This window comes from Lacerta agilis, chromosome 12 (assembly GCF_009819535.1).
Source record: "Lacerta agilis isolate rLacAgi1 chromosome 12, rLacAgi1.pri, whole genome shotgun sequence".
Taxonomy (NCBI): Eukaryota; Metazoa; Chordata; class Lepidosauria; order Squamata; family Lacertidae; genus Lacerta; species Lacerta agilis.
In genome coordinates this window covers 6,885,601-6,913,341 of record NC_046323.1, presented here as the reverse complement: position 1 = coordinate 6,913,341, position 27,741 = coordinate 6,885,601, and the positions used below count along the sequence as shown (strand labels likewise).

At 39.3% G+C, this 27,741-nt stretch overlaps 1 protein-coding gene across 5 annotated transcripts; it reads right to left on the bottom strand.

Annotated features, from left to right (window-relative positions):
• Window positions 1-735: 735 nt before the first annotated feature.
• On the bottom strand, window positions 736-27,514 carry NT5C3A (5'-nucleotidase, cytosolic IIIA). 5 transcript variants are annotated; one of them, XM_033165330.1, is made up of 10 exons: window positions 27,392-27,496; window positions 14,776-14,882; window positions 9,112-9,210; window positions 8,213-8,282; window positions 7,108-7,154; window positions 5,931-6,016; window positions 4,399-4,488; window positions 3,534-3,696; window positions 2,585-2,785; window positions 736-1,114 (listed from the first exon to the last, which is right to left on the bottom strand). In XM_033165330.1, exons 2-10 carry the CDS (start codon window positions 14,875-14,877, stop codon window positions 1,013-1,015), a joined length of 960 nt encoding a protein of 319 aa, XP_033021221.1. In that variant the 5' UTR covers window positions 14,878-14,882; window positions 27,392-27,496; the 3' UTR covers window positions 736-1,012. The 5 variants fall into 5 exon arrangements, with proteins under 5 accessions (XP_033021221.1, XP_033021220.1, XP_033021218.1 ...); XM_033165329.1 differs by lacking the exon at window positions 27,392-27,496 and adding an exon at window positions 27,180-27,310; XM_033165327.1 differs by lacking the exon at window positions 27,392-27,496 and adding an exon at window positions 15,368-15,490.
• Window positions 27,515-27,741: the final 227 nt, after the last annotated feature.

Below are 27,741 nucleotides of genomic sequence, written 5' to 3'. Positions count from 1 at the left end.
TAAACTAGGAAGCACAAACCCTTTTCTTCTGAGAATCATTTGAAGGAGAAAAGATCCTAGCTTGCATTGGATAATGGATCAGAACCGCCAACTCTATATCCTCTCCTGCTTCCTAGTCTAGCCCCAAACCAGCCTTTATCTGCCTCCTGCTGGACAGAAATGTGGATCACAGCTGCGCAAGAAACTCATTTCGAAACACTTAACATTTTCACGAATAGTTACATGAGACATACTATGGCAGAAATAGAACTACCGTATGATATTCATTTTTAAACAGTTACTGTATATCTCATCACACACTTCACTAAGGTAACACTGAAATTATATCCTTTACACCTAGCTTGAAAAAAAACATGGCAGTGCTACTGAAAATACTGTTTTCTGTGCATTACTATTTGGTAAAGTAGAAAAAGTGTCTTTAGAACTGTTCAGGGCCAAAACATAGGACAGACACAAATCTTATTATAAAGCACTCAAGATCTGCTTCAGCATTATTTTTATAGCCAGCATGATTGCAGTGTTTAGTCTTCACTCTTGTGTACCAAAAAGAGCAGTCAATAGCAAGCTTTCTTATCTGTGCTCTGGCACAATCTTTTTGAAGAATATACCAATATCCGCAATATTAAACCCCTTAAACTCAAAAGGTGCAACTTATGAACTGTAATCAAGTCAGTTACCTGCACATGTGCTTATTCACCATGCTTCTCGTGCATTTTCTACAACAGTCCCACAAACTCTGAAAACATCCCTTTATTGTGCATGAATATAAACTGAAGGAACTCTTTTCCAGTTATCCATACAACCTATCCATTAGAATAAATAAGGGGTTCCATTAAAAGTGATGGGGAGGGGGTGAGTGTCCAGAAGATCATGGATACAGTATATTACTTTACAAATAAAGTGACTCCCATACAAAACAGCATCAAGACTGATATTCTAAGATAGCACAGGCATGCTGATTTGTCCAACTGCCTTCATCAAGAGGAAAACAATCAAATTCCAATGATGCTCTTTACAGAATCTTTTGTAAGATTGAGTTGGCCACATCTAAAGAGTCATCTTTCACCAACACAATATCATAGCAGTCCATATATTTCTCCAGCAATTCTTCAACCTAGGTTTTGGAATGCAAAGAAAAACCCAAATGTCAGAAAAAGTCAAACATCAAGAAACATATTACAATTTGCCAAGTCAACACCATTTTAAAAGGAAAGTGGCGCTATCTGTTTTTTTCTTTTACTAAGTAATGTAGGTGGTGTATTCAAAGATGTTTGCAACCAGATTTCAGAACACTGGAAAGGCCTTTAAAGTACCAAGGATTCAACCCTGTTCCCATAATTTTGAGAAGCAAAATATGATTTGCTACCCTGAATACATACTGCACACAAAAACTATTTAGCACATACAGTCAGGTTGAAGCACTGCTGTATTTTGTAAAAATAAAACAAAAAAACCTTACTTAAATACAATGCAATCTGTGGCTTTTATATTACAACCATACTAGGAGTCAAGGAGGTATGAGATGTGACTGCTGAACTTAGGCTAGGTTATGAGTTAATAAGGATCTCTGAGGAGTAGATAAGTAAAAATAAGTATCAGGGTTGATCAATATACAAACATTTCCGTTCCCGCCCCCCACGAGCATCAGTGGAGCACATATAAGCACACCTTGCCCTTGTTCTGTCCTTTTAGTGATGTGTTTTGTGACATTTTCAGTCACTTCTGGGTTCGGTGCTCTGTGCAATCATGTCTTTTGGACGCATGTTAATCAGTCGCCTGTACAAATATTTTTTTTGTTCTGTATTATGGGGTAATAATGGACTGGTTCAAACAAATCATTCCATAAAACCTTTCTTTCAGCTGCTGCACTTAATTCAGTTGTCAGATTTGACCTCTATGATATACTACATAGGGAATGCTGTCACTAGGAAGGACCACCCCAAACCAATGTTGTCAGTGTCTTGGTGTCAGGCTAATACATTCTTGTTTCTTGGGTCTTTGAAAATGACCAATGATTGGATGCTAGACCATGTTTTAAGTATGTTTATGTAATTTTATTATTTATACATTTACATTTGCTGTAAATTGCTTTAGGATCTTTTGTAGCAGGAAGCAGTACATTTAACAGTCCTAACCTAAGGTGTTACCATATCAGATGAGAAAATGAATTTCCAGATCAAGAAAAACTAAAACAGGAAAACCAGTGCATAGTGAGGCAGGCAACAGTAATGCAAGGTACAGTCAAACCTCGGTTCCTGAATGCCTCCATTATCGTATGTTTCAGTTCCCCAATGCCAAAAACCTGGAAGTAAATGCTCCGGGTTTTGAACGTTTTTCGGAACCTGAATGTTCGACGCAGCTTCCACTTGAGTGCAAGAAACTCTTGCAACCAATCGGAAGCTGCGCCTTGGCTGTCGAACATTTCGGAAGTCGAAAGGTGTTCCGGAACGGATTGTGTTCAACATCCGAGGTTTGAATGTATTAAGCTTCTACCCTTGAACAGATTCTGTGTTAGAAAAAGGTATAGATGACCATAAAATCTAATATTATGGACATTATGCTTATCAAAGAGACAAAGACTTACCTTATCATTGAGATACCCAATCTTAAGAATATGCTCAACATTTGCCACTCCATCTGCCATAGTTAAATCTCCTTGAGAATCTCCAAGCAGTATGATGTTGCTGTTGTCCTTTAATTGTTTGAAGTACTCTGTATTTTTCAAGGCGCCATCATGTTTGTTGTAAACATGAATCAGTTCCCCTTTAAATCCTTTTAATACGCCCTGTTAAACACGACAACGGTGAGTTCGAAGAATGGTCTTAGCAAATTAACAAGTGTCCCTTCTGTGTCTCTTTAGAATGTTTCCAAGAGGCTTTATTCTTTCAACCAACTTCAATTATATGATGCTTATCATAGTGAGAATAATGCTTTATTCAAAGGAAACTCATTTATTCACTCTAGGAAACCTTGTGTCCTCTTCCACTTTGAATATAGTCTAATACAGTGGTGCCCCGCTAGACGAATGCCTCGCTAGACGAAAAAGTCTATGGGGCTGCCTCGCAAGACGAAAAATTTTCGTCTTTTTTTTTCGTTTTGCGGAGCGTGGCTGTCATTGCCGCTCCGCAAGACGAAAATTTTCGCAGAACGAATTATTTTCGTCTAGCGGGGCACCACTGTATTTAGTCTTAATATCCAGAGTAGACACACTGAACTCAACAGACTTAAGTTACTTAATTGATTCTAACCAATCTATTCTGTACACCCAATACATTTTTAAAAAATACTTGAAAATTAATACTTTGACCTGGCTCAGTGGTATATAGGCAGCCAATGGTGTCACCCAGTCATGTGACCCCATCAGCAGTTTGGCTGATGCATTCTGCACCAACTGAAGCTTTTGGACCAGACCTAATGATTGACTTTAATATAGGAAATGCCCATTTTAATGCTCGAGTCGGAAGCTACTTCCTTAGTAGTATAGGATGTGTTGCAATGAATTAACAGTATGCATTTGATATGTTTATACCTACATTCTCATCAAAATCCATGAAGTTGGAAACTACTTTGACGTTGGGATGGTAGACACCTGCTTGATGAATGACTTCTTCTAAGATGTCTCCAATTCCAGCAGAAAATATGAATACGGGAATATTATGTTCATGGAGTTTATCAAAGAAATTCTCATACCCTTCTCTGTAAAAGCAGATTTATTTTTTTAGAAAAGGAACTAAATCCTGATACTATTACATTTTTTTTTATTGCCAAAACAGAAATTTAACATATTCTCCCCCTTAAATATCTATGAAATAGGCAAGATGCTGGTGCATATTTTTTTATTTAATGGAAAGTTTATTTATCTATGGTTTCAAAATCTAAAACATTTGATCGAAGATGATGTTTTGCATTAAAATCAATAAAAATATTAAGAAAAATGCTTTATCAAATATCTGCTCTCTTTTGAGCAACATGTCCTTCAGGTCATTCTACTTTGCAAACATAAAACAGTTTGCTTCTCAAAAAGCAAGGGTGTAGCAGGAATTCCTGCTGCACCTTATCTGTAAAAATAACAAGATAAGGAATTTAAAAAAAATTAACTAGCTTGTGCAACATCTACTTTCCTATTCCTCAGGCTAGAGGGCATGAAGATAAGTAAAGGCTGCATATCAGACTCTTGTACTTCAACCCAAAAGGTGTATGGCTAGAGAAGAGAGGGAACTCAAGCATCCTGCTTAAGTAGTGCAAGGAAGGGGAGACACTAGCCTGCTAATCCAATTTTTTTAAAAAAAATTCTAACAGCTTTCCATTTCTGTAATTCCCAATGAAGAAACCCCTTCCTAAAATCTGATATGCCACATTTACAAAACTAGAGAAACAGAGTACTAGGTTCTTACTTACTTCAGCATAACATCAGACTCCCTCACAATTTCGGCAAGTTTGTGCTTTTGTAACCCTTGTTCAATAAGCAAAGCATGTGATTTGTTGTACCTAAAATAAACACCAAAAACATGTTATTCATGTTCAAGTAGGGTAAAAATTCACACTCTCTTATTGGAAAAGGAATGTTTCAAGACAGGGTTGCCGACTTTTTGGGGGCACTTTTGGAATTCTGAGAACCATAGGCACTACAGATATTTCGATAAAATAGCCAAAGTTAAACAAACAATGTGCCAGCCCAATCTTTAATGTAATAAAGTGAAATCTGTAGCATAATATCCTAGAGTCCTAGGTGTGAAGTATTTTATTTTTATTATTTAATTTCCATGCTTTTTTCTTCACATAAATGCACACAAAGCAGGTCACAACATGACAGCAAAAAATGCAAATCAATAAATCATTATAACAACAGTCTATAGTGGTTCTTGAATGCCTTGATACTCAAACATTTTGGCTCCTGAACACTGAAAACTCAGAAGTAAGTGTTCTGGTTTTCGAAAGTTTTTCAGAAGCCGAATGTCTGATGCAGCTGTTGGCTATTGTTTCCGGGGTGCCTGCGCCAATTGGAAGCTGCGCCTTGGTTTTCGAACATTTCGGAAGTCGAATGGACTTCCGGAACGGATTACATTCAAGAACCAAGGTACCACTGTATATGCTAATTAATTTCAAAAGCTAACATAGAAATCCAAATAATTCATTTTGATAAGGACATTGCAACATTTTCAAATCACTATAGAATCAATCATTAAAACATATCAATCAATATCAAGTAGTTAGAATATATAATCTTGAGTCACATATGATAAACATTTCCAATGCAATCAGATATTAACAATAATATAACCAGCTTCAAGGACACTGCAATAGTACTATACCAAATGGTATCAAAACCAACGAAGTGCATAAAGTGTTTTAGAGAGCTTCACTAATCCTACTTTGATTGACTGCTAAACAATTAACCACATTAAAAACAACTGCATGGATTCCCACCCTCTCCCCCAATCTTCGTACATCTATTTCAGCTTTTTCAATTTGTCTCCTCCTTTAACAGGTCTAAACTGAATTTTTGCATAGGACTACACAGAAGGCCACACATGGCCTTTGTGCCATAAATTCCCCATCACATATCTAAAGAGCCATTTAAGCTGCACACTATCTCTCCTTTTCCTGATCACAAATTCTTGAACAACATTGGAAGATTTTTACGCAGTTGCCTTGAATTTTGACAGCTGCTGTCAGAAAGAAGGGGGTTGGAAACTCCATGGCATAACTCAGGCAACCCTTTTGAGAGAAATCTAACTACTAGATTATGCCTTTTGTACATAATGGCCCACTATTGTTTTACCAAAACAGTAAATGTCTACTCATGCAATATAATTTTGGAATTCGTTATAAATTTTGGAATTCATTTTCAATTTTCAGTGTAATGTGCTTCAGTAATCAAGTTAATCTAACAATTAAGATGTAAAAGTTTGCTATTACAGAAAACTCACCACTCAACCATGTAAGGATACTTCTCTTCAATTGTAAGACTTGGATCAATTTCAATAGCATAATACATTTCTTTCAACTGGTATAACTGAAAAAAGAAAAGGTCAGACATTCTGTATATGCTGTACTCCATGATGACAACTTTTGTGCTTTGATCAAATAATCTAAACAAATTTGCTACTTTAATCCTTGTATATTTCCTGTTATCATGTGTATAAGAATAATTTCCTGGTTTTGGGTGGCGAAGCAATGCTCTGCACAATGGAAGACTGCTGCTGCTGCCCTAGTGCTAAAGCTTTTCAGTAAAAAGATCAGGAAATATTCACCCTCCACATTAAAAATCTATTTCAGCTAAAGACTTTTGCTTTATGGCTGAAAAACAAATTAACAAAGCAACAATAAGAAATAAAACACAAAAGACACAAAAAATACCAGAGGGTTTTTTGGCACCTTAAAAACAGGCTGAGTAATCGTAATCCTGGATGGACAGCAGTGGGGCATGACCATAGCTGTCAACTTTTCCCTTTTCTTGCGAGGAATCCTATTCAGAATAAGGGAATTTCCCTTAAAAAAACGGGAAAGTTGACAGCTATGGGCATAGCAGAGTGCCATCGGCATCCATAGCACTATTGCTCTGGAGTTGGCATATTGATTTGACCCAATGCCATCAAGGGCCAGTTTGGAATCCAGTGGATCCTGGGATTCTCATTGTGTTTTCCTGCTGAAAGTCTCAAATGAGAAGGGGCTTGAGCCATCCCATCAGTGGTAGTTCTGCCCACCTGTACTTTCGGCAGGCAAAACACAGTTCCATGCCAGAGCAGTGATGCAGTATCACATCATGGGTGAAGGCCAGTGGAACTGCTTTGGGATGAGTGGAGGAAAACCACCTCTGCATCCTGTGCAACATACCAAGGGTTTGGAATTCACTGTGGCATAAACTGTTATGTACTGAAGTCCACCATCAGATGCAGAAAATGTTATTTTCATTTGGGAGATAAGTGTAACACACTTTGAGTAAAGAGAAAAAAGTGGGGCCAACAGAGCACACTCGTGAGATAATTTGAAGTTAAGCTTGAGGTAAGTGGAGTAATCGTTTACAAGTGTTGTAATTGGGAGTAATCGTTTACAAGTATTGTAATTGGCCATAAAAAGGGGCATATAAGTAACTTTTAGAATTACCTTTTTGCGACATTCATCTGTTATAAGTTTGCAGTTGTCAATGATGTCTAAAAGATGTACAGAATGTTATTAGAACAATGCAAGATTCTAACTTGCCCTAAATCAGTACAATAGTTTTAACCTGTTAAAAAAAACTAACAATGCTATTTGTTTAAGAAGTTATAAAGCAAATATTAAAATCAGTGTGTTAAAAAGAGCTACAGACATCAAAAGATCTCCTTTTGAAAATCATTAAGTCCAACTATTTTCATTAAAGGAGGATCTTCCACCCCATATTTGCATAATATGCATACAGAGTTGTCATGAACAAAACTGCAAGGGAAGAAAAACATTACTAAAGTTATTGCAGAGGAGAGAGGGGACTTCTTAGGCTCAAATACTGATTATCACCTTGTATTATAATTCTAATATCTACTTAAATATACAACAGACCATATCTAATGCTCCAGCTCCACTGCTGCAATGAATTTTCCTACCTGCAATAGAAGGGACGCGGGTGGCGCTGTGGGTTAAACCACTGAGCCTAGGCCCTAGGGCTTGCCGATCAGAAGTTCGGCGGTTCGAATCCCCGTGACGGGGTGAGCTCCCGTTGCTCGATCCCAGCTCCTGCCAACGTAGCAGTTGCATGTCAAAGTGCAAGTAGATAAATAGGTACCACTCCGGCGGGAAGGTAAACAGTGTTTCCGTGCACTGCTCTGGCTTGCCAGAAGCAGCTTAGTCATGACCCGGAAGTTGTATGTCGGCTCCCTTGGCCAATAAAGCAGATGAGCACCACAACCCTAGAGTCAGCTGTGACTGGACCTAATGGTCAGGGGTCCCTTTACCTTTACCTGCAATAGAATTCCTCTTCCTTTGTTTTCCCTCTAGCCCCCTGGGGGGTCTTCAAAATTCATTTCAGGGGGTGGGGAGCCCTCTGGAGTAGATTTCGGAAGAGGAAATGAAAGCAAATCACACAGAGCATTGGATACAATCCATAAATTCTAGAGAGGCCTAGTCAGAAATTTCAATGAGTTCAATGGAGCTTTCTACCTGGTGAGCAGATAGATGTTTGCAGCCTGGATCTTGATCAAACTAAAATTTCTCATAAACAATAAACAGTACTCACTATGACATGTCGGACATCTTTTGCCATTGTGGGAAAATCTACTCAGTGTCATATCAAAGTCTGTAATTATCTGTAAAAGGGAGATGAAACAAATTATAAATCATGAGCACAAATGTTAAATGCCTAGAATTTGAGCAAGGGACAAAGTTAATAAAATATATATTAAATGGCTGGTTTTTTTAATGTAGTTCTTGCTATACCATAGTGTAGCATTATGAGGAAAAGTGTGTGTGAACCCTGAGTTTCCGTGCTCCCCCTCTGGAAAGGCTGCAAGGAGGAGTTTGGAACTTTTTGCTGCCATGTTTGACTAACCACAGCTTAGCACAATATCAGCACTAGGACAAACTGAGGTTAGTTTTAACTATGGTTTACAAAAACAAGCAAACTTCAAACAATGAGTTGTGAATGTAGATTGTTTTAGTAAACCATTTCTTAGATTAAACACAATTTAGGGTTCAGATGTAATACAAAGCTGCAGTTAGTCTAAACTAGAGGCAAAATACTCCATCCTCCTCCTCATGGTCATGCCAAAAGCAAAGGGCCATCTCGGTACTGGCGCTTCCCAGCAGATGTCAAGGCAATAAGCAACTATCTTACTTTTAAAGACATCTGAAGACAGCCCTGTTTAGGGAAGTTTTTAATGTTTAATGCTGTATTGTATTTTTAATATTCGGTTGGGAGCCGCCCAGAGTGGCTGGGATATAAATAATAAATTTATTATTATTATTATTAGGGGTGGCGGAGGAAGCATACAAGTCTAGGCTCATCCCTATAATGCAAGCAAATGTAGATCCATTTACTATGGATCTAGTAAATGTCTGTATATATTTTGAGATTCTGACTTTGCTAAACAACAGTTACATGATTGTTAATTTCTACAAATGTGTTTTAGTCTTCACCTGAAGTTTCGCAGCTCCTCCTTTGATGAGACCACAGATAATTTCTTCCACCCTTTCTGGGTCCCTGATATGGACCGTTTTCTTCTGAAATTCTGGCATCTAGAAAACGTGAACAAGAGGTAGATATTAATTTTATAAAATAGAGCATTTCACAAGTTCTGTGGATTTCAGGCTTATAGGAAGGGAAAATGATGGGTGTGCTTACGTCAACATTCATATAAATCCTTATCAAAACATCTGTACATCTGTACATTTATTCACAAAACTCATTACTTTCTATTGTAATTATAAGCAATTTGCAACTGGTGAGGATATGAAGCACAAAGTCACTACTGCTTTTACCATGTTGTTAGATACAGACTGAATAAACGTGTTGTATAGTGGCAGGCCTCAAAGCTTTATCATAGTTTTGGAAGATGCTTCGAAAGCATAATTGCATGCATTGGCAAGAAAGAAGTTACCGTATTTTTCGCTCCATAGGGCGCACCTCGTTTTTAGAGGAGGAAATTTTTTTCCCTGGTTTTCCTCCTCTAAAAGCCCTGATTTTTTTAGGATCAGCTAAAAGTTTTGCAGCTTTTTTTTGCAAAGGGAAAGCCCTGGTTTTTTGAGGATCAGGTAAAAGTTTTGCAGCTTATTTTGCAAAGGGGAAAAAGCAAAGCTCCTTTTGCAAAGGGGGAAAAGCAAAGAGGAAAAGCCCAGTTTTTATGGGGTTCAACTCACATTTCTGCAGCTTCTAAAGGAAAGGGAGCCTTTTCTACAGTTTCCAGACAGATAATCTAATCAGCCAGTCACATGTCGCTGGGGAAACAAACAACCTCCCTCTGCAGCACATTCAACAATGGAGGCCTGGGCAAGAGGGCGGGGCTGAAAGGGAGCCGGGACTCTTATCTCTCTCCCGATCTCTTGCTGATCAGCTGCTGAGCAGGGTCCTTTCAACACCCCCTTTTCTCTTTGTAAAATAAAAAGCATGATCCTCTTTTGGCCCCTGGGCAATTCAGCTCCAGGGACCACCATTCGCTCCATAAGACACACAGGTATTTCCCCTTACTTTTTAGGAGGAAAAAAGTGTGTCTTATGGAGTGAAAAAATACAGTATATCAAGTTTCAACCCCGATCTATCATGAGTATAAACACAAGTCCCCATATTCCCCCATATTCGCACCTATCCTAGGATTCTGATCCCCATAGGCCACACAGCATTCGCAGCTCTATAGAGTCCCTGACAGACCATGTAGCACATTTGGAAAAAGTCACAGAGTCAACATATGTAGTGCAGACTGCAGATGGTAATGATTTGCATAACTCAAAGCCTAAAGCTTATAGGCAGCACTCTTGTGCGTAACATGGGAAAGACTAGAAGAAGCAAGTAGGCTTCCCAGGTCATCCCCAAAGCAGCAACTCACCTGGGGGATATGTTTTGATCAACCCACATTATTTCCAGTGGACAAAGCAACCAAACATTCTCTTGTCCTATCACCAATGTAATCAACATAGCTAGGGAAGAACTACTACCAAGAGATAAGAGCTGGAACAGTACAATTTCATCATGGCAACATCCTTTCAGAAAGGATGACAAGCTTCCTGTCTCTCAAAGAATGGCATCCATTTGCTTAATGACTCAGTTTTAAATACGTGTATACTTAAGACAGTATATGTGTTGCTGACACAGCTATGAAGGTATCTTGGTTGAGGCATGCCATTCTGGCTAAGCTACATACAGAAGTAGAATCCAATACAGAAGCTACTGGGCACAAAACTTTGCCCCTCCATAGTTGACATTGGGTGCCTTCATTGCACCTTTTTGATGTCTCCTGAAAACATTTTTGTTTAGCCAAGGCTAGCCAGACATGTGGAAGCTATCATGCACTTTAATCTGATTCTAGCTGTTTTCATTTTTTTAATGTTCTAAATACTTGCTCTAACTGCTTTTTGCTGATAATGTTATTGTTTTATTGCTTTGAGGCTTTATTACAATCAAGTGGTATATAAATCTTAAAGGGGACGAAATCTGTATTTGTTGAAAATCCTCTAGGAGGGTCACAAGTGAGTTGTGTGTTTTGTCACAATAAGCTGAAATCTACGTACCTGGTTGATAAGCTATTGCTCAGTAACAGACAACAAGCCCTATTGTTTTTTAACCTTAATAGCATATACCAGTGGGAACCCAAACTGGAGTATGCATGTAGCAGTATTTAATTGATCCTAATTTTAAAAAATGATGACACTGATACAGGGTGAACTTCATATAAACACCATGCAAATTTACTTAGTTATTTTCTATTTTTTGTTTATTAAGGAAAAATAAAATTGTTTGTCAGAAAGAAAATAATCCAAAACGACTAGTTTATTTATGAATATTGCGTTATGAAAATCACCTAAGGAAGGTAGTACTGATATAAGAAGCTGCACAAACATGGTATAAAAAGCAAAATAACTAGAAGGCTTGGAAAGCTAAGGTGGAATTTACACACATATAAAAAACATTGTGAAAATGCTTTTGTTAAAAACGTTTTGAAAAATATACTGAATTTCCCATTGGTTCACCATTGCCATCTAGTGTCACATTTGTATAATGCACTTTACAACACACTTAAAATGTTTTATTTGCAGCTGTATAGCTGAGTTGTATGTACAAAGGAGAAATATCACTTTAAGTCCCAATGCAATCTTTAGATCTTTCTGTGCGAGAAATTAGTTTTAAAAGAAAATGCAGAAGACGGACCTTATGGTTTTAACCTGCAATTTTAATGAACTAAGCTTCTGCCCTATTTCATTGCTTCCACTATATTTTTCTATGTGGTAGTTTCTTGATAGTAAAGATGTTTTGCATTAACTAAAATTCCCAGTGCTAGGGCTGATTTCAAGAAGTATCTCTGTCCTTAAATAAATTATCTTGTCAGCATAAATACAGTAACAGTCTATTCACTGAAAAGAATGGAATGCTTTTACCCACTCTTAAAAGTTAAGCCACTAATTTCTGACAATATAGAGCATACTTAGGTGAACAAACTCTGAGGAAAATTATTAAGTAATTTATTTGGCACTCATATATACTTATTGTCCGCTGAAAGTAGAAAAGTTATTTATACTCAATCAATCCCCAAACATGTCAACTTTGAATAAGTCTAAGCAAATTTAAGGTTCCTTTCAGTGAGACATTAAGCCAATTTGGTCTGCCACAAAGCGCTAACATAAGATTTAGTAGTACCACAAGAATGTTGTCATAAACAAAGCTCTACTTTGTTAATAATTACAGTACTTGAGGTACTTGCAGTCCTCTGCTTAACTACAGTTATACAGGACAAATGGCACCGCTAGTTAAAGATTGCAGATAGCAGGGCGCAGAAAGACTAGTAAGAATAAGGTTATCTGGACTGTAAATTGCTTATGTCTTCATATCACTGATCTCTGCGCACCCCAATATTAAATAATTTTATTTTCCTAAAACTGCCCTTAACTGATTAAAAAAGCAATCCTATGCTCATCCCAAGTAAGTGTGCATCAGAACAGCACAGTACGTTTTGCTGGTAAGACTGTTAAAAGAACAGATATATTCTGAATTATGTGATTTAATGTTTAAGATAAACCTCTCATTCAGAAATATTTCAGATTCTTAGCTCAGATATCTCTTTTAACAAAGCAAACATTCATACTTGGCTTCTGATAGGAGAACCTGCTGTCTGATGGAACAGAATTTTCCATCTGTTCCAAGAGTGACAGGGGGGCATGTCTTTCAGTGCTAATTACATGGTGCTAAAATTTTATACCCATAATATACTATGTACCGTAGTTTTCCGTCCATGGGACGCCCCCATGTATAAGACACCCCCAAATTTTTGACATTATTTTTAAGGAAAAAAACCCTAGTCTTATACACGGAAAAATACAGTATGCTGAAGAACATTAGTTGCAAATATAATATGAAGTACAATTATCTAAGTTTAAAAGATTGTCAGTTACAATTATTCATTACACTGTTTTGGAAACACCTTGAAACAAGACTCCTAAGAACAGCAAACAACAGAACAGTGTATATTTATAAACAGATAGCCATGTAAGCCTACTCTACTGGTATATAAAGTTCCCACAGCATTGCCAAGTCTGTTTATCGGTATTTATTTAAAGTAAAGAGCTGCTTTACAACCTTCTGAAAAAGCTAGCTAATTTAATTTCTATTCTACATGAACTATTTCCAGTTTTGATAGAACTTCTTATCAGGAAGAACTTCATTGCCTTTTTCCTTCTAAAAGATATGAATTAAAACATTCTACATACAAACCACATACAGCTTAGGAAATGTGGTAAGGATTAATTATGAAAAGTAACAATTAGTTGCATTTATGGTGTGAGGCATGGTTAATATAAATAAGGCAACAAATTAAGATCTATGCAGTTTCAAAATTTGTGCTGTAATTTAGGAGTTCTGTGCTGCCTTTGTGTTGCAAAGAATGGGGCTGGATTGTGTCCCCTGCTATATATACTGCTGGGAGTTTTTCTCACTACCTTTAGTGGTACATAATTGGAGGAGGGGAGTCCCCTATAAGCAATGAGTTCCTTAGGGCAGAACTGCTGCAGGCCCTCTGTAGTGTAGGGGACAGTGGACCTCAGCAACCAATGTGAGAATTTTGCAGCTAAAGGCAACAAGGCATTCTCCCCTTGCTTATAATAGAAAGTGTGATAGAGCTGGACAACTTTTGATCACTGATCTGCCCCAGGATGCCCTGGCTGGGAATAGAATCATCAGGTTACAAGACAGTAACCTTAGAAAAAAATGGAATGGGTCTTAGTTTCAAATATGTTTGGGATCAGACTAAGTTTCAAAAAAATAGCCAGTATTCCAAGCTATGAACAGCTTTGTAATCCAGACACTGTATTCTTCAACCCTGAGTATGCAGATGTTGTCAGACTCTACAACTCACATCAACCTGGAACACTGGATAAAATGGTTGCAGATTGTGGGAGTTATAGGTGTACTGTATAGGGATGTATGTTACTATTTGTATTGTCTATGTACGAAAAATAACTTATTAAGGTAAGAAATTAAAGTGTTTTTTTTGCAGTGATGGTAATATTCAGTTAAATGAGAAAGAACTATCAGCTCTCTCTCAGGTTTAGTAGACAAAACATTTAATGACAATTACTACAGCACGTTAAAAGCACTGAGCTTTAGCTGTTTAAGAAACATACCTGATAGTGTCATTTATCTCATTCTTGAACTAAAACATACACAAATAAGTTACAGCATTAACTTCTGCTGCCTGCATGTTATTGATACACTAACAGTCACACACATTTTGCTACAACTAAATTCTTTTCAACTGCTGGCATGATGCAATGGATGGAAATGTACTTCAGACCCAAGCATAACAAAGTGGTTGCATGAAAACTAAGCTTAATAAATCTAGAAGGTCTTCATATATAGAGATGAAGCAACACATTAAACTGCATCTCGATAAAGGATGCTTGCTAAGTCGTTCTGCTACAGTTAAAGAGTCTTACTCAGAACATCTTTTGGTGCTAGAAAACTCTCTAGACCTGAAGTCATTTTGAACTTTGGATCTGCAGCGCTTACAAAATTAAAAATAAAAAGTGTTGAAGTCTGGACTGTGGTTACTTTTGGGCAATAGAGTTGTCAAGAGTTTTCCTTTTTTTAAGGGGGAGTACCTGTGTGCTGAGTTTAGGGCACTCTGGCTTCTTCTGTTCTTGATGCTTTCCTACTGCAACAGCACAGGTGACAAGCAGACTCCAGAGATGCAGGGCTTGCATACAGGCTGCCAACAAAAACCAAGCAAACCGCTTAAGAAATGGTCTGCCACATTATTCAACTGTCAGTATTTGTGTGTATAAACAAAGTATACACAGAGATTAATCTACATAATTCCAGATTTATTCTTATACATTCTGATCTATAAACAGATTTCAACAATCTGGGTCAACCCACAAATCCATGCATTTGTTCTATTCATAGTTAAAAACGCTAATGGAGCAATCCTGAGCATGTTTACTGAGAAGCAAGTTGCACTGTGTACAATGGAGATTACTTCAAGGTAAGCGAGCAGAGGATTACAAACTAAAATGACAATTTTATGCAAATATACCAGGGAGTAAGCCCCGCTAAACACACTTACTTCTCAGTAAACATGGACAGGATTGAATTGCATGATGTTTAGAATTTGCAGCAAGCTATCAAAATAAGATAAACCTGCAAAAAGCTGGCAATACTGGCTCAAAAGCCAAAGCTCTGTTTACAACTTACCGGAGGAGCTTGCTGAGGCAGCTGCAGCAGCCAAAAGAAAATTCTTCCAGCTAAGTAAACACTAATATAGCAGCACAAGGTACAGCTGAGGGCGTTTCCAAAAGCAGCCTGACTAATCCCTGAGCAAAAAACCCGAGCCCTGTGACGTACATTAGGAAGGCACGGCATAACAATCCAGCCTGCCAGTTTTACAGATGATCAGATGGGAAAGCAACAACAGAACCCCAGAACCTCAACAATCAGGTAGTTCTGACTGATCAGCAGGCAAATTAGGACTGTTGTAACAAGAGCAAAGTGCTTATGTGGAAACCAAATTCCATTTTATCATTTTAAAGAATTCAAGCCATGAATTATCAACATGCTACTGAGACTTACTGGAGTAAACAACATTTCTGTCTTATGATGTCTAAGTCACCCACAGCATTCACACATGAGGTAAATTATGATACGTACTTTTAGATGTTTTAATTAGAGTCATGAGACAGAAGTCAAGAAGGTTGCTTGGCTTGAATATGGAAGACAGAAGAAGGCCTAATCAGCTTTCAACAGATACAAAACAAATGGGAACATTTCTAGGGTTAGAGCAATGTTCTCCAGATGTAGGGTCTCCAAATGTTGGATTAAACTACTCTCATCCCCACACAGTTTAGCCAGTGGTCAGAGATTACATGAGTTGTGGTCCAACATTGCTTAGGGACCCAAGGTTGAAGAACAGTGGCATTAGAGGATCACCTCCTCATTGTAAATAGTTTATATTATAAAAATAAAAATGTAATCTGAATTTTGACAGCAGCAGTGCAAAGTTCCTGTATTCTTATGCCAAATATTTCCTACATAACCTGGGATTCTGACTGCGCCCTCCACCTACTAGAACTAAATAGGAATTAGTTCATTTTTAATTGTGTTGTCAAAGGCAGCATAAAATATGCAAAAACTGTTCCTCGTGATGTGAAGTTTGAATAGGGGTGTTATTTATGCCTTTTTTTCATAAAAGCAGGTATATCTCTGTAATCAAGTATGTTATAACAGTAAATTGAGAAGCACCATGTCAACCTATTGTTCTGTATTCATTGTGACTATATCCTGTGATTTTTCTACTGTTTTTAAAGGCAATATTGAATATTTACAACTTGTTAACTGAATTAAAGATGACCAAATTATTTTAATTATCTAATTTAAATAGGATATTTATTCTCAAATTAAATTCTCAGTTAAATTATTTTTGTATGGGGATTTGCCCATATACTATTATTAGTATTTCTGCCACAATAAAGGAGGAAAATTTCTCCAAAATGTGGAATCAGATTTTCTATCAAGAACAAAATGAAGCAATACATTCTACAAAGCCAGTGTCTTTCAATATTAAAGTCTACAGCTGTTCAACTGTCTGTTCCAAGAATAATGAGAGGCAGAGACATAAGGATCAAATCAGGGATGTCCCCAACAAAAGGAATACTTGAGAAGTATACTGGTTTTATAATTTATCTGTGGGAATGCTTTAACTGAAACATGGCACAGAGGTTCTTCTGAAAAGTATGCAGCTTGTTCATGGCAAGGTTTTAACACACATCCATATATATAACCTGTAAAATGTCTAACATTGTGTATATATTAGCTTCCTTAAAGTAACACTTATTAAAGTTTTTCAAGAGTGTCAAATTAACTGTGTCAGCTGCAAGGAATGATAAAACTACATGACATAAAGCTGAACAGGCACCAAAGGAAAAAAAGTGAATACAGTACTTAAGAAACTGAGGTCAGGGTAGATTGAGGGTAAAGGTTAAAATGCTTAAGAAGTTACTGTTTCATGGCTAGGTCTATATGGCCAATAAGAGATAATACTAGGAGTTTCCATTTGAACATTTTCCACAGCAAGGCAAAGTTACTGGAAAAACCTACAGCAACGCATCACACCCCTTATTTGAAAGTCTGTTGTTGTTATTATGAAGTAATTTTTCCTAAAGCTGACTACCATTAAAACTGCTTTAAACCAGGGTGTGAGACTTTAGCAAAGACTCTGCCTCTACTATATATCAAATAATTTCAGAACCATACAGATCCACAAATCTGCAGAATAATTCTTATTATGATGCAATACAGGTGAAACTCGAAAAATTAGAATACCGTGGAAAAGTTCATTTATTTCAGTAATTTAACTTAAAAGGTGGAACTAATATATGAGATAGACCCATGACCTGCAAAGCAAGATATGTCAAGCCTTTATTTGTTATAATTGTGATGATTATGGTATACAGCTGATGAAAACCCCAAATTCACAATCTCAGAAAATTAGAATATTGTGAAAATTTACAATCTCAGAAAATTAGAATATTGTGAAAAGGTGCAGTACTCAATCCATAACATCTGCAAAGGGTTCCTGAGCCTTTAAATGGTCTCTCAGTCTGGTTCAGTAGGAATCACAATCATGGGAAAGGCTGCTGACCTGACAGTTGTGCAGAAAACCATCTTTGAGATCCTCCATAAGGAGGGAAAGCCTCAAAAGGTAATTGCAGAAGAAGTTGGATGTTCCCAAAGTGCTGTATCAAAGCACATTAATGGAAAGTTATGCAGAAGAGGAAAGTGTGGAAGAAAAAGATGCACAAGCAGCAGAGATGACTACACCCTGGAGAGGATTGTCAGGAAAAGACCATTCAAACGTGTTGGGGACTTTCACAAGGAGTGGACTGAGGCTGGAGTTAGTGCATCAAGAGCCACCACACACAGACTGATCCTGGAGATGGGCTTCAAATGTCATATTCCTTTTGTCAAGCCACTCCTGATCAAGAAACAATGTCAGAAGTGTCTTACCTGGACTAAAGAAAAAAAGAACTGGTCTGTTGCTCAGTAGTCCCAAGTCCTCTTCTCTGATGAGAACAACTTTTGCATCTCATTTGGAAACCAAGGACCCAGAGTCTGGAGGAAGAATGGGGAGGCACACAATGCCAGATGCTTGAAGTCCAGTGTGAAGTTTCCACAGTCTGTGTTGATTTGGGGAGCCATGTCATCTGCTGGTGTTGGTCTACTGTGGTTCATTAAGTCCCGGGTCAACGCAGCCATCTACCAGGAGATTTTGGAGCACTTCATGCTTCCTTCTGCAGACGAGCTTTACGGGGATGCTGACTTCATTTTCCAGCAGGACTTGGCACCTGCCCACACTGCCAAAAGTACCAAAACCTGGTTCAATGCCCATGGGATTACTGTGCTTGATTGGCCAGCAAACTTGCCTGACCTGAACCCCATAGAGAATCTATGGGGCACTGCCAAGAGAAAGATGAGAGACATGAAACGGAGCAAAGCAGAAGAGCTGAAGGCCGTTATTGAAGCATCCTGGTCTTCCATAACACCTCAGCAGTGCCACAGGCTGATAGCATCCATGCCACACTGCATTGAGGCAGTAATTGATGCAAAAGGGGCCCAAACCAAGTACTGAGTACATATGCATGCTTCTACTTTTCAGAGGTCCAGTATTGTTCTATTTGCAATCCTTGTTTTGTTGATTTCATTTAATATTCTAGTTTTCTGAGATTGTGAATTTGGGAATTTCATCAGCTGTACGCCATAATCATCACAATTATAACAAATAAAGGCTTGACATATCTCGCTGTGCATGTCATGAGTCTATCACATATATTAGTTTCATCTTTTAAGTTGAATTACTGAAATTAATGAACTTTTCCACGATATTCTAATTTTTTGAGTTTCACCTGTATATATGGAAAGCTAAATCAAAAAAAATTTCATGGCATCAACCAGAAACCTCATGGTGACCTATCTGGCACTGTGTGCACTCAGGCTGGAAAGCCCTCTTTAAGCACAGCAAACGAACCTTGGTGTGCAAGCATCAGCACCTGAAGTGGCAAGGAATATAACGCCACTGAGTTGACCAGATCTGGTGTAGTATTAGGAGTTTGCCTTTCTGCCTTGCCTAGGCATCTTCAGTATCTTCTACCCTGTTGCACTTCAGCATTCATCACAACACCTCTCTCACTGAAATATTTGTAACCTTGTGGATCCACCTAGGCAATCCTCTTTGATTCGAAAAAAGAAGCCAAGATAGGCACATTTCTCCAACCACCGTGTCTATATCCTAAGCCTGCAACAATGGAAACAGATCCTATAAAATTGGACCAGATGGTGCTCTGGTCACTTCTATAACTGTATCAAGGACAGTGTCTAAGTCAGAGTAAATATGAGCAATTTTATGCTCAAAGTGCCTTGCTAATGTTTCGCAGCAGGCCTTCAAGGGTTCCAGCATATCCTCCCCAGCAACTAGATGCAATAGCTCCATCAGCACTAAAAAAAATCTTCTATTGGAAGGATTAAATGAAGGTTGGTAAGATTGTTTTCCTGCCTGATAACATGCTCTTACATGTTGACAGTACTACAGTAGTTCTAGCTACCATTCTGCTTGTTTTATTGCCCCCAGTCCTCTATTAAACCACAAACTTAGCTAGGCAGGGGAGGGTGCTTGAGAGAGATGTCAACAGCCTTTTTCCATCTCAGACCAGCAGCCATGTCAAAAGAAAAATCCCAAAATGTCCAGGAATCCATCATATTCCATAAATATCTGGTGGCAGACCAACTTAATGGCCCATCACCTCTGCAGAGGGGGAAAGCTATTGTCGACCCAAATGTCTGAGGAATTGGTCTAGTTGTAATGACAGGTTTATAGAACCACTACCATTTCAGACATCAAACCTGCTACACAGTCAAAAATACTAGGTCAAGAGTGTGTCCGACAATACGTGTTGGGCTGGTGACATTGAAAGAGCTCTAGGATTGTCACAGCAGCCATGAAATTCCAAGCAGATCACCCTAAAGTGGCCCAGGTGTAAGTACTGTCCCAGTGAAATGTCCTGGGGGTTTCCAACACAATGTCTGAGACCAGCTCATCCTGTCCAGGAAAGGAAACTGATGGGCAGTGGGGTCACTAGAACACCAACAGAATTATTATATGTCTCTCTGGCCCAACACCAAATACAAACATTCAAACCCAGCTCACATACAAACTGGTCCCTAGTGAAGGAGGTGTCAGTAACAACCCTTCCCTGGCCCCCTAGTCCATATTGGTACTGACAAAGTTGAAATACATCAACAGCTCTCACTTTATCATGGATATATATTTTTATTGTGATTTGAAATGACATTCAAAATCAGCACCAAATGACCAGAGTACAAACAACACAACCCTAAATCCTCTGGCTGTGGGAAGGACCTGAAGAGGGGACTCACCACTTTTGCTTGACTGGCTTGTCCAATGCACACAGAGTCAGCACTTGCTGGGGTTAAACCTAAAGCATTCTGTGTAAAACTGACTTATGTGGTAGCAAAGGAGAAAATTCTCCATTGATTTTTTTTGTCTAAATCAATTCTTAAACTAGCATCAGTGTGTGAACATTAGCAAACCCCTTTTCAGTAGAGAAAAAATGTTTGGAACCAGTATCTTGGTACACTGAGTGAATGTAAGGACAGAACCCATAGATAATAACCATGACAACCAATATTCTGGTACACTAGAGGCAAGAAAGACATCAGCTATGTGGAATGATCTCACTTTATCACAAGTTATTGAATAAGGAGTGAAATTAACACGTTAGAACAGCTAATGAATAAGATAATTAATCAAAAGAAGGACACTGAAGAATTACTGTATTTACCCATGGATATTCAGAGAAACTGAAAACTCCTGATTTGCTTAGATTTTATGAAGTGGGTTGTAACAGCTATAGTATGTTTTATTTTAACTATATGATTTCCCCCCCCCCCCATAGTATTCCATGCAGGCTTCCATAGAAAGGTCCTTCTACCAGGCCCAGGAAAATGAAGTCAAGAAACTGTGGTGGCATGGAACAAAGAGGAAAGACACTTTTTTGCGTTTGTTGCTTTCCTCCTGCTGCCATTGCTTCTCACCTCCTCTTCCTGGTGAGTGTAGGCATTTCTACAGCTCCCCTCCTGCCAACCTAGCAGTTTAAAAGCATGCCAGTGCAAGTAGATAAATAGCTACCGCTGCGGTGGGAAGGTAAATGGCATTTCCATGCGCTCTGGTTTCCGTCATGGTGTTCCGTTGTGCCAGAAGTGGTTTAGTCCTGCTGGCCATATGACCCAGAAAACTGTCTCTGGACAAAAGCTGGCTCCCTTGGCCTGAAGGTGAGATGAACGCTGCAACCCCATAGTCGTCTTAACCATCCTGGGGCCCTTTACCTCACCTTTACCTTTTACATCTACCCACAAGCATGCACACACACATTTTCAAATCTGCAAAACTATACTGGAAATAAGCATATAAAAACATTGACTCCTTCACATTTCTGATGGCACTTTCCAATTTATCCTAGTTATTTTATTTGGAGAATTGGTAACAACTTGGAGAAGAAAATCTGAAGACTCTCTAAGCACACGCTCTACCTTGGACAGCAACCACAAGAACATGAAAAGCACAAATTATTATAGGAGTAAGGATACTTCGTAAGGATTAACTATGTTCTGGACCGGGGTCAGCAAACTTTTTCAGCCGTGGGCCGGTCTACCGTCCCTCAGACCATGTGGTGGGCTGGAATATTTTTTTTTGGGGGGGGGAGAATAAACAAATTCCTATGCCCCACAAGTAACCCAGAGATGCATTTTAAATACTGTAAAAGGAAACATTCTACTCATGTAAAAAACTGATTCCCGGACCGTCCATGAGCCGGATTGAGGTGGTGATTGGGCCACATCTGGCCCCTGGGCCTTAGGTTGCCTACCCCTGTTCTGGACCATAAACTAAACTTGAAGGGTGATACAGTAGTACCTCGTAGTGAGTCCACCCCGTTTATCGTCCATTTCATGGAACGTCCGCAGCAAACCCAGAAGTACTGGAACAGGTTATTTCTGGGTTTGCTGCTCGCACACGTGCAGAAACGCTAAACTGTGCTTCACGCATGCGCAAAAGCGCTCACGTGCGTGCACAGAATGGCACTTTGTCAAGCGCCCAGGGCTCCAGAACGGATCCTGGACTCAAAACAAGGTACCACTCTATACAACCATGTTATACTCAAAGTAAACATTGAACTCAATGGACTTTATGAAAGGAATTGGCAAGATCAAGGCCAAAGTGCTTCAGCAAAAATCTAAATCTCAACACTTATAAAATATGTTCAGTATCAAACAAAATAGCAATTTATATTCAAATTCATGTATTACTTTTGTAAAAAAAACCAGAGTTTTTTTTACAATTGAGCGGAATACAAATTTTGTTAAATAAATATAAACAAATAAATTTATATTTAACAACCCTAGGCTTAATTGCTCATTATTTCAATACATGTACACTGAGTTAGACTACCACTTGATATCAATCGAAAACAACCCTAGATCAAAACAAACAAAATCCAGTTATATGCCTAGAATATATTATTCCTAGAATAACTGAAGTGAAATGTTTGGACAGAATTATTGTGTGTGTGTGTAAGTAAACACACACACACAATTTGCTCATCCTATCTAGTTTTCATATTATTTTTTGGCATAATTTATTTGGGATTACACTGAACTACTATGAATCAAGAAAAATGAACATAAAAGCTCGGTTTCTTATAAAGAAATCAGTTCCGTGTAACAGCTTCAGAGCAAATTAAACAGAAAAACATTTCAAAACACAAGTTAAACGTAACTAATGATTTTTTTCATGCCCATAGCTCCACTAACACTGCAAATAACTGTACAGCTGCAAAAGTCAGCAAACATGGGAATAAGTGCTGGGATACTAGGATCAACATGCATCCAACAAAATGACCTTTCTCACTTGTGACTCAAATTGCAACTATTAGTCAGCACATTTGTGATAACTATCAAGATGCTAGGAAGCATCAGTTTACAGAGAAACTAGGACAGGGCAAAGGGTGCCATTAGGCCTCCTACTGCAATTTTATTCCAAGGCTTTCTAAAGCTACACTCCTACATTTCTTACCAAGAATGAAGCTTCACTGAATTTAAGGGCTGAGTTTCCAGAACCTGTATTATTTCAAAACTAGCATGAAGTTAAAAATAGGTCCAATTCTTCCTTTAATGGTGGTAAGTTAAATCCTGCACAAAGAACCATAAGCGGACCTTGTACTTATTTAAGAAAAGAACAAACAAATCTGATATGTCCAGGCTTTCCTTTTCCTATGCTAATCAGAAAAACGTCCAACAGAACATTCTTTGGGTTAAAACTCCAAAGAGCAGAAAGAATAAGCAAAGAAATAATGAATAGCCAGCTATAGTAGTTACAGGTAGGTAACTGTGTTGGTCTGCTGTAGTCGAAACAAACAAAAATTCCTTCCAGAAGCACCTTAGAGACCAACTAAGTTTGTTATTGGTATAAGCTTTCGTGTGCATGCACACTTCTTCAGATACACTTGTCTATCACAACAGTCTGCAGTCACAATCTCTAGGCACGAAAGTCCTTCAGCACTAACAAAAATTATCCCATTCTGGCTTCATAATATGGCAGCATTTACTTCTTCCAAACCCTTGTTCAGCTTTTAAAACAATTATAATCCTAATCACACCAAACAATGTTTATGTCTGGATGTTATGCTAAACAAAGGTTTACTGTAGGAGTAGGAAACCTCTGGAATTGGGGCCAAATGACCTCAGGGCTCACCCCAGGCAATACCCCTCTCTGATCCCACTTAACACCCTTCATGGGCGTTTTGCATAGCTGGAATGTATCCTTGACCTGCAATAATTCCTCTTGCTTACCAGGATGCAGGTGTGTGTGTGTGTAGAAACAGCTGACTTTTCTGTGGCATGAATGTAGCTTACTATACAAAGAGTCACATCATTACCTTACTCACATTTTGCCTATGGCCCCCACCCACACTGGCAAACTACCCTGGAAGGTTGTCCATGACAAAATGTGGTTCTCAGGCTGAAAGATGTATCCCACCCCTGGTTTAAGCATGTTGTCAATGAACTAGTTGAGGTGTGGGCTCATATGCTTCCCCTTCTCGTTTCAGGGCTGCCACGAGGAATTCAAAAGCTTTACTTCTCTTTCTCATTAGTCACAATTTTGTTTCAGCCAAACTGTAAACCATGGATTATGTTGAACTATGGCTAAAGGTTGGCTTGTTTTAAACGAACAAAAGTTTACATAAATGATGGTTTGTTGGTCCAGATTATAAAACAAATCATGGTTAAGTAAAAACCTCTGAAGTTTTCCTTCTGATTGTCTGAGAGGGACACATGAACCAAGACTCACCCTAGCTCATTCAGATTACACAAAACTATGTTTTAGCATGCTGCCCAAACAAGAAGAAAGGTTAAGAAACTTATATATGGCCTAGTGAGGCATCAGAATTGACAAAACAAAGTTACAGACATTGCTACACCATCAGGGGTCAGGGTACCCAGCCTTGGTGTGCCAACAGACAGAACATGAAAACAGCTCCAAAAAACAATTTGAATGTACCTGTATGTTTGAAACACTCTAGTTTCCATCATGGTGTTCTGTTGCGCCGGAAGCGGTTTAGTCATGCTGGCCACATGACCAGAAAGCTGTCTGTGGACAAATGCCAGCTCCCTTGGCCTGAAAGCGAGATGAGCACCACAACCCCATAGTCGCCTTTGACTGGACTAAACCATCCAGGGGTCCCTTACCTTTACTGAAATCTTTTAACTATAGTGTGGGTTCAAAATCATGGTTATCACAAGCTAATCTTTGGCATGGTGTCTGAACTGAGTCAGTTAGAAGTAAGGCCCACTAAAATAATCATGAATATTGCTAAGTTGTAAATCATCCTACTGTTATTCCTGATTTCATCAATCTGGAAATAGTGTTACTTACTGACTTCCCAAAGAATTGTGAAGTTTAAGGAAACAGTGCACAATTGTGATTTCTTTAAGGAAAGTCTATGTTCTTTTTTCTAACATTATGACTTTGTTCCATGCCTATGCCAGCATATTCTTTGTGTTCCGTCACAACATTACTGTTTCTATAGGAACTAGTCTACTAATATGGGAAAACAAACAAGCTTCAGAAGCACACACAGATAAGCTAATGTAATATATACATTATTGATTATTCCATTTCTGACCACTGTAGAATTTTGCCTCTTCAGAAACTAAGTAGTACATACACAATTCAAGCACAGAAGAAGACTGAGGGTATCCCTAAATTAACTACAGAGTACAGTGGTACCTCGGGGTATGAACTTGATTTGTTCTGGAGGTCCATTCTTAACCTGAAACCGTTCTTAGCCTGAGGCACGCTTTTGCTAACGGGGCCCACTGCTGCTGCCACGCCACTGGCGTGAGATTTCCATTCTCATCCTGGGGCAAGGTTCGCAACCTGGAGCAACTACTTCCGGGTTAGCGGAATTTGTAACCTGAAGCATTTGTAATCCGAAGCGTTTGTAACCCGAGGTACCACTGTACAGTATTATGATGCCTGCATAATAATGAAACCTGGGAGGCACAGAGCAAGTAGAACAATTAAATAGGGAGACCCAATAAAAGCTATAATCTATGCTGTGGATGCTTCAACCTTTGCAATTATATTTTCTTCTGTAGAATCAAACTTACCTAACAACATCAAGGAATAGAATGCACAAATTATATTTTGGCTGCAATTGTGGATTTTGTGATATTGTCAGAGACGGGCTGTGTTAGGTCTTGTTAGAGGCTTGATACAGCTTAAACCTCGTCTCCTTGGGGTCTCTCAGTTGTGGGTGGGTGCTTTTCCTTTTTGCAGGAGAGCATTAAGGGTTTCAAGCATGGTCAGTCCAGAAGCAACTAATCACCAAACTTAAAACCATGGAGAAACCTGGTCTGAACAAAGACATTGGATTCTTATCTCATTATACATAACAAAGCTATCTTTAGCCATCTCACCCCTTGCCTTTCCCTGCAAGACTAATTGCAGCCGTTAAGAGTCGTCAACAGGTTTTCCACACCTATCAGCTGATCACCCATTCCCACCACCCTTCTGAGTAATACCCCTCCCCACTCCCTCACTATATTTAAGGATCTGGTAACTTCTGTTTCAGTGTCTCTGAAGAAGTGTGCATGCACACGAAAGCTCATACCAAGAACAAACACAGTTGGTCTCTAAGGTGCTACTGGAAAGAATTATGTGCATACGGACACCCAATGCAATCCACATTAGGCGGAACATTCACTAAGGAGTACTTTTGAAGTATTCATGCACAGTGCTGGGCCACACCAATTTTGCTTAGAAGTGAGCCTTGCCAGCTTCAATAAACCTCATTCCCTAACAAAATGAGTACAGTACTGTACAAGATTACGGCCAGATCCTATGCACACTTGCTCACAAGCATCTCCAACTCTGATCATACTTCCAAATAAATGCTTGTAAAGGTTATATATCCAGATACTTTTGAACCATTATCATTCTATGGGTTTTTAATGGTGGTGGTGGTGGTGGTGGGGATATTGGTTTGTTTTTGTTTTACTACATTTCCCATTTTGTATTTCTCTGTTGTGAACCACCCTGGGATCTTCGGGTGAAGGGTGGTATACACATTTTAAAAAATAATAATGTTAAGGGTAATAATAACAATAAAAACCTCCAACAGGCCCAGGAAGCTCCACTAATTTCCATGTGGCCAGCAGCTAACCAAATAAACTGACGCCTAAGCATGGTCAGTCCAGAAGCAAGTGTCCCCAAATTGAGTGGGACGGGAGACCACTGATTTGTTTATTTCAGAAAACTTATACACCGCTTGACTGCGAGAAGGGAAAAAACAAAAAACGAAAAGCCACGGCTCGAAGCGCTGCGACAGCAGCAGGGCTTTACTCCGGAGTAAACAGCGCCTCCTCGGCGCGCTCCTACCATCTCTATAATCTTGGTCTTCCTGCCCGTCTTCTTCTTTATGGTGAAGATGTACTGGGCCAGGACCACCCCGCCGACTAGGGCGCACACGCTGGCGCTGGCCACCGCTCCCATCCTGGCCACGGCGCTCTTGTCCATGGCGGCAGAAACCTCTCGCCACGCTCCGGGCCTCGCGGGGTGAGGGGGAAACCGAGAGGGAGAAGGAGCCTTACGTTCAGGTCCCGGAGGCGGGCAAGAACCCCGCACAGCCTCACGCCGGTCTTCCTCTCAGCCGGTCGCCTTCCTCTCTCTCCCTCTCCGTCTGCTCTGCGAAGGCGCGCGCGCGCATGCGCTACCGCCAACCGCCGAGATGAGCGGCCGTTGGCCCCACGAGCTCTCTCTCTTGACAGTTGAGGCAGGCGGGGACGCGAGCGCTATTAGGGAGAAACCATTCCGACTTACGGGACGGGGGTGGTGGCCCTCTTTTCTCTCTCCTCCGCGAGACAAAACGCCGGCAATTGGGAGAGGAGGTTGAGGAGATAGGTTGGTCCTTTTACGCCGCTAGGCGGGACGGGGGAAGGGC

Coding starts and splice junctions, on each gene's coding strand:
- NT5C3A (XM_033165326.1), bottom strand. CDS start 27,317: ATGGACAAGAGCGCCGTGGCCAGGATGGGAGCGGTGGCCAGCGCCAGC. Junction 9,211..27,179: donor AGACCAAGATTATAGAGATG/GTAGGAGCGCGC, acceptor CACGTTTTCTAG/ATGCCAGAATTTCAGAAGAA. Junction 4,489..5,930: donor TATCCTTACATGGTTGAGTG/GTGAGTTTTCTG, acceptor TGTTTATTTTAG/GTACAACAAATCACATGCTT.